Below are 13533 nucleotides of genomic sequence, written 5' to 3'. Positions count from 1 at the left end.
CAGCAATTTTTGGTCTTTTTATTCAACTGCAATTGTCTTAATCTTCAAGTAAAACAAGGTGGAATAACAAGGGATCAAAGGAATGCAACAAACAAAGAGACGAACCAAAAGTAAGACCATCACCAGGAATCACCCGTTCCCGACAGATATCAAAATTAAATTTTACCATCATCTGGAGCTGTACCGCTCATTTTATTCACATACATTTCCTCTTACATGAACGGAGGGCAGCGAAGTGATGTCGGGGTGAGAAGAAACCTGTTAGCGCTGATGATGCTGATCAAATGTTTTGAGTATTTTTTCGTTTTTTTTGTTTTGTTTTTTTTTTCTTAAACGAGAAGCTGGAGCGCTCCATGCCAGGAGCTTCAACAAGGCGGTCTGAGGTCGGGAAACCATCAGGCCCAACAGGCACTCTTCACAAAAACACTTACCCCCTTTATTCAGTATAAATACAAGACTTTAGCGTTAACTGTTCAATCAGTACATTTTTCAAACTGTAGATACACACTGCAAGATACTTAGGACCGATTAACCCAGTTCATGTGAAACACCAAAACGTGCTGAAAAAGCCACATTATCTCGTCTTAATGTGCAAATTAATCCAATGAACAGAACTGACTGAGTGGGGAGGTAACATGGGGTAGTGGGGGGAGGGGTTATCCAGCGCTCTGACAGACCTGCTCTCTTCCCAACACCCTGGAAGAAATCATAAAAATATGCATAACTTATCACAAGAGTTGGTGGAAGTTGCAGAAGCAGTTGTTCTCAAACCTCCAAGTTACAATAAACGGGTCACTTCAGGGTGTAAATGTTGGACAAATTAATTTCTATGTGAAACCCCCCCAACAGAGGGCGCTGTGAAGTCCCACCTCTGGCTTCCAGTCTTCAATAATTACAGTACTTTTAAGTGTTTAACCTTGCACCTTTCGTCCCTGGAGGTGAATTAAACCGCTGCACCTCCTCCGTCGTCAGTCCAGCATCCCTCCGCCTCCCCCCTCTCCAGCAGGCACCACCCGGCAGTGAGGGAGGACCGGCTCGGTTCACAAAGGGAGGCAGGGAGGCGTCTGCGTCGTGCAGCACGCGCTCCCTGCACAGCAGCCCTAGAGATTGTGACATGCTCTCGTTTCTGCTTGTAACTCTTTTTCTGTAACTCTTTGGCACTCTGGTCATGTCTTGTTGCGTTGTTGATTGGAGGAGGAGCGGGTGCTCGCGGCCGGAGAGCGCGCCTGCACCGCTGCGAGCGCGGCGACGCTCCGCAGCACCCTGTCCGGCATCCCCTCTGCTCCCGGGCTGCTCGTTACCTCCTGGGACTTCCTGCTGTCCTTCCGCCTCTCCCTCCTGTCGCTGTCCCGCTCGCTGCCCGAAGACGCGGCCCGGGAGCCTCTGCGCTCCGTGTTCTGGGAGCTGATGCTGCGGGTGCGCTGGCTGCTGTTGCTGCTGCTGCGGCTCCGGCTGCTCCGCCCGCCGCAGTCGCCCTCGCAGTCGCTGCTCATGCTGCTGCAGGCGCTGTGGCCTTCGCCTTCCTTCCCTCTCGACAACTTCTTGCCATCCTTCTCCTCGGGTTTGGGCCTCTTGTACTCCACCTCCAGCGGCGGAACCAGCTGACCGGGACACTGCCTGGTGGAGCGGGAAGCGGGGCGGCTCGCCTGATCTGGCGTTGAAGGTTTGCCGCTTTTGTTCTTGTTGTTATTCGGATTCACGGCGTTACTTTGAGGAGAGGCCGGGACTTTAGGCTTTTGGTTTTTGTCAGAAGTGGAAGCAGCAGCTTTGGCTGCTGAATCTTTCCGCGGCGTGTGACCAGGAGTGTCCACTCTGCCTTTCATGGCTAGAAGCTTGGCAGCCGCATTCAGGGCCGAGCAGCGCTTCCCTAAAACTTCTGGCTCGGGCGGCAACAACGGGGCGCTGTTTGTCTGTGCTTTGCTATCCTGTGGCGGCTGAGGTCCCGTGGACTTCCTGGTCATCCTGACAGAAGAAGTGTCGCTTCCCGACTCCCCCCCAGTGGATGCAGTGGCATTGTTTGATGCGTTTTTGTCAGAGCTGTCTGAATTTTTCACGCCCTTACTCTCCTTGTTGCCCACTTCCTTCTCCTCGTCCTGCAGGCGGCGCTTGGCGGATCGGGTAAGTCGGGTCCTGCTCTCACTGCTTTCAGAGTCGGAGGAGGAAGAGGAAGACCCGGACCGTCTCCTGCGAGAGGCAGCCGTCACACCTTCATTCTTAGTCTCTTCCTCATCTTCCTCCTTCTCATCTGGCCCTCCCTCAGCTGCGTCTGTTCGCCTCTTCTTGCCAGGATGTCTGTTCTCGTAGGTCTTCTTGTGGTGAGCGTGTCTAGTGAGGGTCGATGAAGAGCTCCCAGACGATGGAGAAGAGGAGCGCACAGATTCTTGGCTGCTCTCACGGCTGATGGATCTCTTCTGCTTGGAATGTTTCTGATCTTCAGCAGCTTCCTGCTCTGCTTCTTTCCCATCTCTATCTTTCGGAGGAGCACCTTTTGGTTCTTCTTTTTCCTTTCCTGTGTCAGAGGAAGCTTCCACCTTTCTCCTCTTAGGCGGTGGCGTACAGCTCTTCTCCTCCTTACTGGACTCTGCTTCATCCTTCATAGCATCTGCAACTATTTCTACTTCACAGTCTCCTTTAGTTTCCCTTACTGTAGCCGATTTCTCAGAAGTTGCATCCGTCTGGAGAGGCGTCTCAGTAGGAGTCTCTTCAGAAGCATTGGTGGATGTGGACGGTTCTTCCACTGGGGAAATGGCTGCAGCGGTTTGGGTCGGGGAAATGGCTGCAGCGGTTTGGGTCGTGGAAACCGAAGGAGACAAATCAGGGGTGGCAGCTGATATTTGGACTGCTTCCATTGTTGTAGAGGTTGATGTAGATCTAATCTCTGAAGAACTTTCTGATGATGAGATTTCCATCATTCTCTCAGCTACTGCTGCAGTGGTAGAGGACATTGCACTGACTTCCTCTATCAAAGGTAAACAAGTTTCTGTAAATGTGTTCGTCTCAGCAGACGTTGCGTCAGAGGTTTCTTCAGGGTTTGGCTCAGCAGATGCTTCTGTAGAACTTTCATGTTCTGGCACTACCTGAGCCTCTGAAGCCGGTTCAGTCGGTGGTGGTGTGGAAACTGACTGGATCAGGACTGCGGTCTCTTCAGTCTTTGGTGACGGAGTATCGTCTTCAGCAGACGGAGTAACTGTTGCAGGAGACTCATCAGACATGTTTGAGTTTGGTGAGATTCTTTGCTCGGTTTCTTCTGGAATTGTGCTGTTTGATTGGTTGGCCAGAGGCATTTGCGCTGCACCTGGAAGTGTTTCTGAAGTCGTCTTCGTAACCTCCCGAGCTCCATGTGGAGTCGAGGTAACAGCCGGTTCTGGAGGTGCAGCAGAGTCCTCCTGTGGAGCAGCAGTTGTAGTTGTGTGCGAGTCGTCTGTTGTGACGACACTTTCTGTTTTATCAGGCTCCAATGAAGGTTGAAGTGTTTGGACTGTTGCGGCAGGTGGAGGGCTAGCGTTTGAAGGTGCATCATCTGCAGGGGATCTAGAAGAGTCCGGTTCTTTTGGTTTCAAAGGTGCAGGGACAGGGGAAGAGGTTGGTTCTGAAGCAGCTGTAGAAACAACAGTGGTTGGAGATCCTGCCGAGACTGATGGAGGTGAGGTGGGACTTGTGGCCTCCGGGGCGGAAACTAGAGTTGATGGGAGGAGACTCTCAACTGGAGTTGATGTGGCAGCAGAAGCAGGAACTGGTGCTGGTTCGGCTGGTACCTGAATCGGAGGAGAATCAAATATGGATGTTTCAACTTTATTCTCATCAGAGGGCTGTGCTGAATTTGAAGTCTCTATTGGTGTTTCGTTGGCTCTGGTGGACTCAGTCACTGTTGTAACTGTGTTGGGAACAACTGCAGTTGGAGAGTCCGAGGGGACTCTGCTTTCGGTTTGTGGTACACTGGAGCTTTGCGCTTCACAAACAGAATCTGACATGACTGTGGAGTCTTTACGGGGACGACCCCTCCTCCGTTTCGGGGACAGAGGGGGGCTCTTGTCCTCGCTTGGGGAGGAAGGTGAGGGAGTCACTCTGGTTTCAGGTTCAGGTAAAGCAGTGTGGATCTTGGGGGGCCGGCCTCTCTTTCTTTTACAAGGCATCCCAAGGCAGTTGATGCTGGACTCTGTCTCTGATTTCTTGGTCTGGGGCGCTCCTCTTCCTCGACCCTGAAGCTGCTGCTGTTCACCCAGCTGAGCCGCCATGCGGGATTCGGTCTCCAGTCTGCGTCGCACAGGAAGGTTTCGTAACACCGGCATGTCAGGAGAAAGGTGCGGTGGGGAGTACGGAGGGTAACCTCTGACAGGCTGAGGGTGGACAGTCAGACTTTGGCTGGACTCGGTCTCCTGGGGAGATCTGTCCACAGTGAGTTTAGTCTTTTCATTGGAGCTCTGGGATGTGTTGTCCTTACTTTGCTCGTCAGTAAATCCAGTGGGGTGCTCCTCCACTGCCACCTCCTCCAAGGAGACTCCAGCTTCGCTTCCTCTCCTTCTCCTCCTTCGTGGCTCCTTCTCCTCCACCACCGTGACGAGCCTCCCTGGAAGTTTCCGCAAGACTTTAGCTAATGGGGAATCGTCCACCAGGCCCCGGAGCACCTCGCCATCTGCCGACTGGCGCTTGCGAGGTGATCTGGAGCTTGTGGAGGGAGGAGACATGTGCCCATCATCATCTTTGGTCAGATGTTCTGCTCCAAAGCTGGAGTCTAATGAAGACTCAGACATTCTCCTTTCTTTCTCGTCTTCTTTATCCTCTCTGGCTGCTTTGGAGCTTTTGGAGTCGGACTCTCCGGCGCCCTGCTGCTTCCCTCCAGGAGGATAGCTCGTAGAAGGGGAAGGCAATGGACTGGAATGGGAACGGCTGGGCTGAATCCTCGTTTTCACAGTCTGGTGATCTCTGGCAGGAGACGAGCCTTTGAAAGACTTGGAGTCTTGAAGCTTGGTGGATGTGTACGTTTTGACAGGGGTGGAGTCTTTGGCAGCTCCTCGTCCTCTCAGACCGCTACGGAGTCTTTCAGGCACTTCTCTCGGCGGTTCAAGTTCGGTTTCAGGCGAAGCTCCACGAAGTCGACCGCTGGTCCGCGTGGAGGTCAGGGTCTTGTCCTTGGGTTTGCGTCCGCGGCGAGCAGGAGCTTGCTGAGCGGGTTCAGTAGAAACAGGCGTTGACATGAAGTCATCGTCATCTTCATCTGATGTAGGGTGAAGCATAAGTCCCTCCTCCTTGGCTTGGTCCAGACCCTTCCTGGCAGCTTCCACCTGCTCCTAAAACACAAGAGCAGAATTCACAGTTTAGGTTTTGATTTCAGTAAATGTTCAGAATAAATTAATTTCTTAAGTTATTTTGATCCAATTTTGTTATATGAATGCAAACATTTAAATACAGATAAACTATATCATCATTAGGAAGTAGATTTATTTTAGTTATTCAATTCAAAAAGTCAAGCTTGAACATATTATATTGAGAGTGATATATTTACAATGTTTATTTCTGGTGCCATAATTATAGACTTTGATAAAAGTGTTTGGTAAAGGCATATTTACATGAGTGGGATGGCCCAATCACACAGCCACTTTGCTGCTGGCTTGTTTGCAAAACATGTTAATTCAATGTTGAATCATGATCCCAAAGGTTGAATTTATGGTTAAGGTTGATGACTGATGGTGGATCAACCATCAAACAATCACCCAATTCTAGCCAATTAATTAATGTTGAAAATATCTCAATGAATCAATGTTGTTTTTTGGTCGAATTCTAATAGTGAAAATGCCAGCGTCTAATCCAGTGTTTTTCCATCACTGGTCCTCCAAGCACACTGACCTGCAAGTTTTAGGCATTTCCATAATTAGGCACACACGATTTTAATTGATGGCTGATTGACAGGGTTTTGCTGAACTGAAAACATGCAAGTCAGCTTGCCTTGAGGACCAGAGTCTAATCAATTTTGAATCCAAGTATGCCGTTTGTTGCACCCCTCCTCCTGATCCCCCTATACCCGCCCCCCAAACCTTCCCTACTTTTCACTCCCTCCCCCCACTCACCCATTCCTCCCAACCTTCCCCTATTTACTCCCCCCTTCCCTTCCTCATCCCCTCCTTCAGCTCTGGGTCAAAACATTTTATTATTAGGTGGGGGTTAATCATGTTTCAAATTAAGCACTACATGTTGAGAACAGTGGGTTGTGATTCCTTTCTGTACAATTTCCTACTTGTCTATAAATATTATTACTGACTGTGCATAATGTGTTGACACAAAAACATCTACAAGTCACTACAAGGAGTGGAACGGTCTGCCTCCCCGTTTACACTAGTGGTTTGTCCCAACCCAACAGCCACTTTGCTGCTGGCTTGTTTGCAACCGGCTTCTAAACTGAATTCCACTCTGAGCACTTTTATGGTAAGTTTTTCAATATTACTTTGATCTTAAATATGCTCATTGAAAAATAACTGCATTGTTTTGTGCCTATAGTAATCTTGGTTATTTTGGGGCAAATCAGATATTTTTTTAATAAATGAAGTCATGTCAGCTTTTGTATTTTTTTTTTAGCCTGTCCACCACTCTAGGCCCTATGAGATATTGTGGGATTTGAGTTTTTAAAAATAGGGTGGGGTCTATTGTTTGGTCTGGAAGAGCATGTGGTGGACAAGGAAGTGTAAGGCTGGCTGCTGCAGGTGGGCTTTAAATCATTTCAAATCACTTGTTTTTCATTTTTTATTATGATGTTCTTAGGGACATGCTTAGATGCACCTCTGTTCCAGAACAGCTGATTCAGATGATTGCATGACCTTCTGCAGCTGTCAAGAACTGCAGAAGGCTGTTAATCACCCACAGATTCAATCCAGGTGTGGTGGAAGGGAAACACCTGAAACATGCAAGGAAGGTGAGACACTGATCTAAACCTGTTAACGACTGATTCAATCTGTTGATTCTTGGATTGGTAACTGGTTAAACTGAACTGGACTATTACTACTTGTGCTGGATCATTATCAGCATATTGACATTTTTGAATGAATTTAATCATTAACTTTTTGGAAATGTTTGTGGTTAATGGAAGATTGAACCAGTTATTTGATGCAAGTTTATCCTGTATAAATTGTAAATTTTTACAACTTCAGTACAAATCACCTTTTGCTCTATTTTTCCGTCTCTGGTGTGTTAAATGAACCCTAATCCTCCCCGAGTTATCTTTAGGTTTTGTGGTAAACGACCCTTTATTTTAAAAATTGATTCCCTCATTTTAACACGAGTGCAGTATCATAAATGCTACACTATGGTGCAGTTTGATAGGTAAATGTAGTTGCATATGACAACTAACATTAAGGTAAATTGATGAATATTCATTAGCGTGTCCTTATTAATTTAAGTGAGTGTACATGGGGAACCCTACGGTTTGTTCTCAGAACTATAACCAGTACACTATTTAATATTTCAATGTCTCTCAGAACTTTTCAAATGTTTATCATCTTTCTAACTGGTGCCTTCCTCACTCTTTTTTGTTTTTCAGCTGCTGCTCTGCAGTTTGACCCAAAGCTGACTGTCGGACAACAGCGAAACTGTCAAGAAGTGGCTTCATTATGTGCCAGAATGGGAGGAAGGCATCGCAAGGAACCAACCAAAGTGACGCCAACCAGTCAAACTGGGGTTACCCCAACTTGTACAGTTTCCCTGGTTCATAGAGTGCAAAGCTTAAGCTCATGGATGCTGTTCTGACAGTCAAAAAGGAGTCAAATATGTTTAAAGATCTATCCCTCTTTTCTTAAATAAAATTATCAATGCCATTTTGTCATTTTTAACCTTTTGTGCACACATTTTTGGCAATATGTTAAAGAATTTTGAACGACATACCCATGATAACCATCATCTACCAATAAAATGGTGTGTAACACCAGTGAAGAAGCTTTTAGTGGTACGTTATGATGCAGACCAAAAGATGTACATACATCCTTAGCTTTCATTCAATGTAAAAACCCAAATATGCATGCAGATCCACATTCAAATGATGGTTGAATAAACATTGATATAGTGTCAGTTATGGCTGAAACCCTAATGTTGATTCAACATGCAAGTCACTGACCACTCTTTATTCAGTGTAAAAATGAGACATTTGTTGATCAGAAAACAGGATATTTATAGCTGGTTGCTCCTAATTATTTCTGGAGTTGCACCAGCCAAATTCTCGCTGCAGCTCCAGTTCATCAAAAATATCTCGGCAATGATCAGTTAAAGTTAAAAGCAGATGGCTGATTAAATATTAAGAAAATGTTTGTTAATCAGCCACCAAAAAACATAAAATGCACATATTTGTCTTGAGCGAGAGTAGAACTCGGAGGGAAAACAAATCTGCTTCTCATCCAGTTATTTCCCCTCTAACGATTCTTCAGTAAAACACGAGAGAATTTAGAGTGAGAAGTTACTTCTGCTTGCTTCAGCTCCTCCTTGCAGACGTCTTCCAAAGAAGCTTCCAGGAAGTTCATGGCGTAGCGTTCAATGGGAGTGAGCTGCAGACATGCAGGAGAGATGTGAGCGGACAGCCGAGCAGAACCGGATCAACATCTGGAAACCCAGAATCACTTCATCAGTTACCTGTTCTACTAAAGCAGCGATTTCCTGTTCAGCTTTGGACAGCTCCTCCACTTCCTCCTGCTCCCCTCCGTCGTCCAGCGGGATGTTCTCGTTGAACTCTGCCAGCTCAGCCACCTGCTCCGCTTTGGCCTGCGAAGCCGCCACGATGTCCTCCTCATCCTCGGCTCGGCATAGCGCCTGGACCGATCGTAAAGCAACGGGATGAGTCGAGCAGCAACAAGATGAGGACCTAAGGTATTTCTGGGAGATGATGGGATAAAAGCTCACCTGTTCTAGGATGGTGGTGCTCTGTTTGTTGACGCCCTCCTCTTCCTCAGCCTGAGGGACGGACAGCTCCACAGCCACCTCCCTCTTCTCCCCATCGTTGACGTCAAACAGCTCCCTGATGGTTTGCTGAACGAAAGGAATCATTTAGCTGATTAAAGACTTTCATTTTTCATCGACACCTTCTCAAACATGGATGGATGTTGGTACCTCTTTGAAGAAGGCAGTAGTGAAGTTTCCTCCCTCGATCGCCATATCTCCCAGCATCCTCTTCTGGTTGGCTTTCTTTAAAATGTTTTCCTCGACCGTTCGCTCACTGATTAGTCTGAAAAAGCAAAAAAATGAAAACTGTTGTAAAAAACAATTTGGCTAACATTAACATGAATGTGTTTGGCAGTTGAATCGCACAGGACAAATATGACTTAAAACTGAAATTATCAGTGCCATTTATTTTATTTTTTTTTTAAGTCAGGCTTTTTGTGGACAAACAGATGTAATTAAATGCACCACCTGTAGATATGGACGTCTCGGGTCTGGCCGATTCTGTGGCAGCGGTCTTGCGCCTGAGCGTCCATGGTGGGATTCCAGTCGCTGTCGTAGAAAACCACAGTATCAGCCCCGGTCAGATTGACCCCAACGCCCCCGCTGCGGGTTGACAAAATGAAGCAGAAGATGCGTCGGTCTGCGTTGAAGCGCTCCATGAGGGCCTGCAGAAGAAGGCGTGAGAAACGGTGAGAATCAGACATGTCAAAATGCCACATTTACTCGTGTAGCAGATTTAAAAACGGCTAATGAAAGTGCTTCTAAGAACTGTTTAGCGTTTCAATGTCACTCAGTCTTCTTTTCAGAATAATATTTCAGTCATTAGCAGGAGTTTAAATGGAAACATTTGCCAAACCTGTCTCTGCTCCACACGGGTGCTGCCGTCCAGACGGAGATAGATGTGTCCGTGGTAGTTGAGGAACTGCTCCAGGACGTCCAACATGCGCGTCATCTGAGTGAAGATCAGCACTCGGTGGCCTCCAGACTTCAGCTTTCGCAGCAGAGTGTGCAGAGTCTGAAGCTTACCTGCATGCAGAGGACACACGTTAGAGAAAACAGAACCTAGGAGGATACCGAAGTGCTGTTTGGACCCAGGTGTGATCCTGAACATAATATGAAAGATGAATGGGCGACTGTTTGTCCATGAGGTAAAATATCATATTGGTGCTTTTAAGAAGGAACTTAAGACCTTTTTTGTTTGTAAACAAACATTTTTGGCCTGCCATGTTATAATGTTTATGATGCTTTTACTGTTTTTTACTACAGAGAAAGGTGCTATATAAATACAATTTACATACTGTGTGAACTCACTATGCTACAAATAAAAGCCAGCTGCATTTATGTAGACCTCAAGTGCTTTGAACAACACTTTTTAGATCTGTTAAGACTGGCAAATTGTTTTGTCTACAGAAATGATACTGAACAGTACTCTATCATTTAATTCTAGGGATCAGAAAAACGTTATTTAATATTAATTAATTAAATACTGAAAAAATTCTATTAAAAAGATTCATCTAAAAAGAAAAGTTAGAAGGACCTCTATGGCGTAGATTTATCCCTACTAAAGACATTCTTTTACTCCTAAAGATTTTTGTTTTTACAGCTGTTTTTGTCTAATAGCAACGTCATTGTTATAGTTTATTTATTTTATTTGGATTTTAGCTTGTAAAGCAAAAGTGGTGGAAATGTGCTACATGAACTTATATAGACAAGTCAGAGCAGCAATAAACATTTGAAAAGAAAGCAGGTTGATTTGATTCTTGGACTCTGACTAACATATTTCAACATATTGTTTATCTGTCTCCACAAATAAAAATCCTGCAATGATTTAGATATACAATATGTGGAAAACTGCTGCAAAGTCCAATGATTCAGATGGCTTTCAGACTCGCCTCTCCCCCACTCTTTACGGAAAGTACTCCTTCTGGAACTCACCGCAGTCGTACTGTATGAGCCTCAGGTCAGGAAACTGAGTCCTCATGTTGCAATGGATGCGGTGGAGGCTGCGTGTTAATGGAGCGACCTGACCCGCCAGCGTGGAGGAGAACACTGCCTGCTTGTGGCTCAGAGATGGAGGAGGATGGCAGCAGTGCATGGAGATCAGAGGAGCCTCCACAGGAGGGATCACAAACACAAACCTAAACGAAGAGAAAAAAAAGAAAGCATTAACAAACAAATCTCCCTACTGTATTAGCTTTATATGCGTCTGTTAATGTCGACCTGTCGATTATGTGGCTGAGGTGCTCCACCCTTTGATCGGGGGTGTGGATGGCTTCTCTTAACAAAGGGCTCTGGAACCAGCAGTCCTGCTGCTGCGCGAGCAGACAGCTGCTGTGGCCCGAGCGGCTCCACTCCCCCTCCGCCTTCAGAGCCGCCGGCGACGGATGAGGGCCGGGGAGGAACGTCAGAAAGTCTAAAACCTCGCGGCCAAACACCGGCATCGCCCTGCAGTGGCGCTCATTGACTTGGAAGATGAAGTCGAGCCGACTGTCTCGCTGCCGTTTCATCTCATCAGCCAACCATGACTGTTAAACCACAGAAAGTCAGATGATTGTGAGCAGGAATGTCACAAAAAAAAAAAAAAACATCATAGAGCAGAATGACCAAAATGAGATGCGCCCACAGGAAGCCCACATGCCATCAGGAGGTATTTCTTTCACATGCATGCTTTATTTTTTTGCAGAAATTGAGACTAGAAACAAAGACAATCTACAGGGCATCAGATTGTAGTTCTGGAGTAAGAATGAATTTAAAGATATAAAAGCCGCTCACCACATGGAAAGGAGAGCGTAGAGGCGGGCGGGGTGCCCTCCTGTGTGGGGGATTGGTCTTCGCACTCCCACTGGGCTTCAACTTTACCGGTGGTTGGCTGCTGCTGCTGTCTCGAGGTGCTGCTGAGGGCTTGGCCACAGAAGGCGTGGCAGCAACCACAGTTGGAGCTAAGGATAGGATGGAGAAGAAGGCAGAGAAACACTTAACATATGGCTAATAACCTAGAAAATACAAACTCTACTTTTGTGCATCTTTGGAACGTCACACATCTTTGGATTCGTATGATTTTCCAGCAGTAAAATTCAAGAACTTTTAGAGCATTTTCAGGGGAAGTTTTCAAACTTTTCCAGCAACAGACATTGTGTTTTAAAACAACACAAATGAACTAAAAAAAACAAGTCTTAATTCACCATTACATGATATCAATTTATTACTGCTACTATTAATCTTGTAATAGTATTCTAGGCAAACTAAAATAAATCAAAATGTTATGTTTTGAAACGTATTCCTCTCACACCTTATGCACCTGAAAAATCCTCTAGTTTCACTGACAATGTTTAATCTATAAAATATAAGCCAACATTTTATTTCAAGTCATTGGGCCATTAGGAATAATTAATATTCATTACACTAAAACAACGCAAACAAATGGTGTTAAGGTTAATTACCTTCCTGCACAAAGAAAGTAAAAAAAAAAAAAAAATTCAGTTTAAGTTTTCTGGGATTTAGCAGATAGAAATGAATCTGGTGAACCTAAACAACAAAAGTTTAGTCTGATTTAACTTCAGACAGAAAAAAATGTGTCTGTCTTTTTATTATCTTTAAATATATAACTTTAATAAATAACGTTTTATAAATTAAGACTAAGTCGATCGTTACATCGAACGATTCGCTCCATCATTGCTCAAATTGTGCAGTTTGACTATCAAGTACTTTCAAGGACTTTATACATAAGCCGTTTCCAAATGTTGAAAACATTTAATTTGAAATTCAGGCATTTTAAGGGCCTGCAAGCAACCTGCTCACTGTTCTGGCAACATCAAACAAGGCAGGCTGACGGATTAAGTACAAAACTGCACCAGGCTTGCTGGGAAGGGAACACCTGCAGGAAATGTGGATCCAGGGAAGTTTGCAGCAGCTCAGGAAAACAGATCCTCTTAGCATGTTGTCTCACCTGGCTGCTCTATGCTGCAGGGGGGCGGCTGCACTACCTTGAGGACTGGCCGGGGGGGTTGGGGCTGGTTTGGGGTGGAGCTCGGAGGTCTGAGAGGGGCTATAGTGTAGTGAGCCGTAGCGGGGCCGGGACCGGGCCCGGGGGCGCGTGGGGCAATCTGGAGGAGAGCCGTGCTCCGGACAGGGGCGGTGTTGGTGTGAGGGTGCAGGGAAGGGGGCGGAGCCTGGGGAGCAAGACGTGGGGAAGGGGCAACTGCCAGTGTGGGCACGGGCCCACCCTCCTTGCCTGCTGCCTGGCGCACAACAATCTTCACGACGCCAGGGCTGCTCACCATGGTGGAGGGAACTGAAATGAAACGGGGAGAATTCCCAACTTCAGGACCAACTTCTATGCCTTGGGTTAAATTAACAGGAGGTCAAAGGTGAAATACCTTGGGGTGAGGCATTGTGCGGCAGCTTGTTTGCGGCGGGATTGGCGACAGGTGTGTTTGCGGCGTGTGTGGCGGTTGTGGTCTGGACAGTGAGCTGTGCAGGCTGACTGATGAGGTGATGCTGCACACCACTGGACACCAGGTGCATCACGTTACCTGGAGAGGAAACGGGAGAGAAAAATCCAAATGAGACAAAATCAAACCCCTGGGCTGCTACACAGTTTACACTTTAGAAGTTCAGACT

At 46.4% G+C, this 13533-nt stretch overlaps 1 protein-coding gene and 1 long non-coding RNA gene across 3 annotated transcripts in view; one reads left to right on the top strand and one right to left on the bottom strand.

The window, feature by feature from the left end:
• Nucleotides 1-2: 2 nt before the first annotated feature.
• Nucleotides 3-13533, bottom strand: part of srcap (Snf2-related CREBBP activator protein) — a 41196-nt gene continuing 27665 nt past the window's right edge. For both annotated transcript variants that reach the window (XM_007572732.2, XM_007572739.2), the window contains 12 exons: nt 13290-13445; nt 12860-13204; nt 11686-11852; nt 11134-11438; nt 10849-11051; nt 9770-9939; nt 9382-9578; nt 9082-9196; nt 8875-9000; nt 8608-8784; nt 8439-8522; nt 3-5288 (listed from right to left, as the gene is read on the bottom strand). In XM_007572732.2, coding sequence (XP_007572794.1) covers nt 1167-5288; nt 8439-8522; nt 8608-8784; nt 8875-9000; nt 9082-9196; nt 9382-9578; nt 9770-9939; nt 10849-11051; nt 11134-11438; nt 11686-11852; nt 12860-13204; nt 13290-13445 — 6167 coding nt within the window. In that variant the 3' untranslated portion in view covers nt 3-1166. The remainder of the gene's footprint in view (nt 5289-8438; nt 8523-8607; nt 8785-8874; nt 9001-9081; nt 9197-9381; nt 9579-9769; nt 9940-10848; nt 11052-11133; nt 11439-11685; nt 11853-12859; nt 13205-13289; nt 13446-13533) is intronic.
• LOC107833021 (uncharacterized) lies at nt 6080-8085 on the top strand. Its single transcript, XR_001658736.1, has 2 exons — nt 6080-6904; nt 7529-8085. It is a non-coding gene; the product is annotated as an uncharacterized LOC107833021 (long non-coding RNA).

Source organism: Poecilia formosa, unplaced genomic scaffold, assembly GCF_000485575.1.
Source record: "Poecilia formosa unplaced genomic scaffold, Poecilia_formosa-5.1.2 Scaffold7, whole genome shotgun sequence".
Taxonomy (NCBI): Eukaryota; Metazoa; Chordata; class Actinopteri; order Cyprinodontiformes; family Poeciliidae; genus Poecilia; species Poecilia formosa.
The sequence above is the reverse complement of the archived record's forward strand: the minus strand, read 5'-3'. Positions and strand labels throughout refer to the sequence as shown.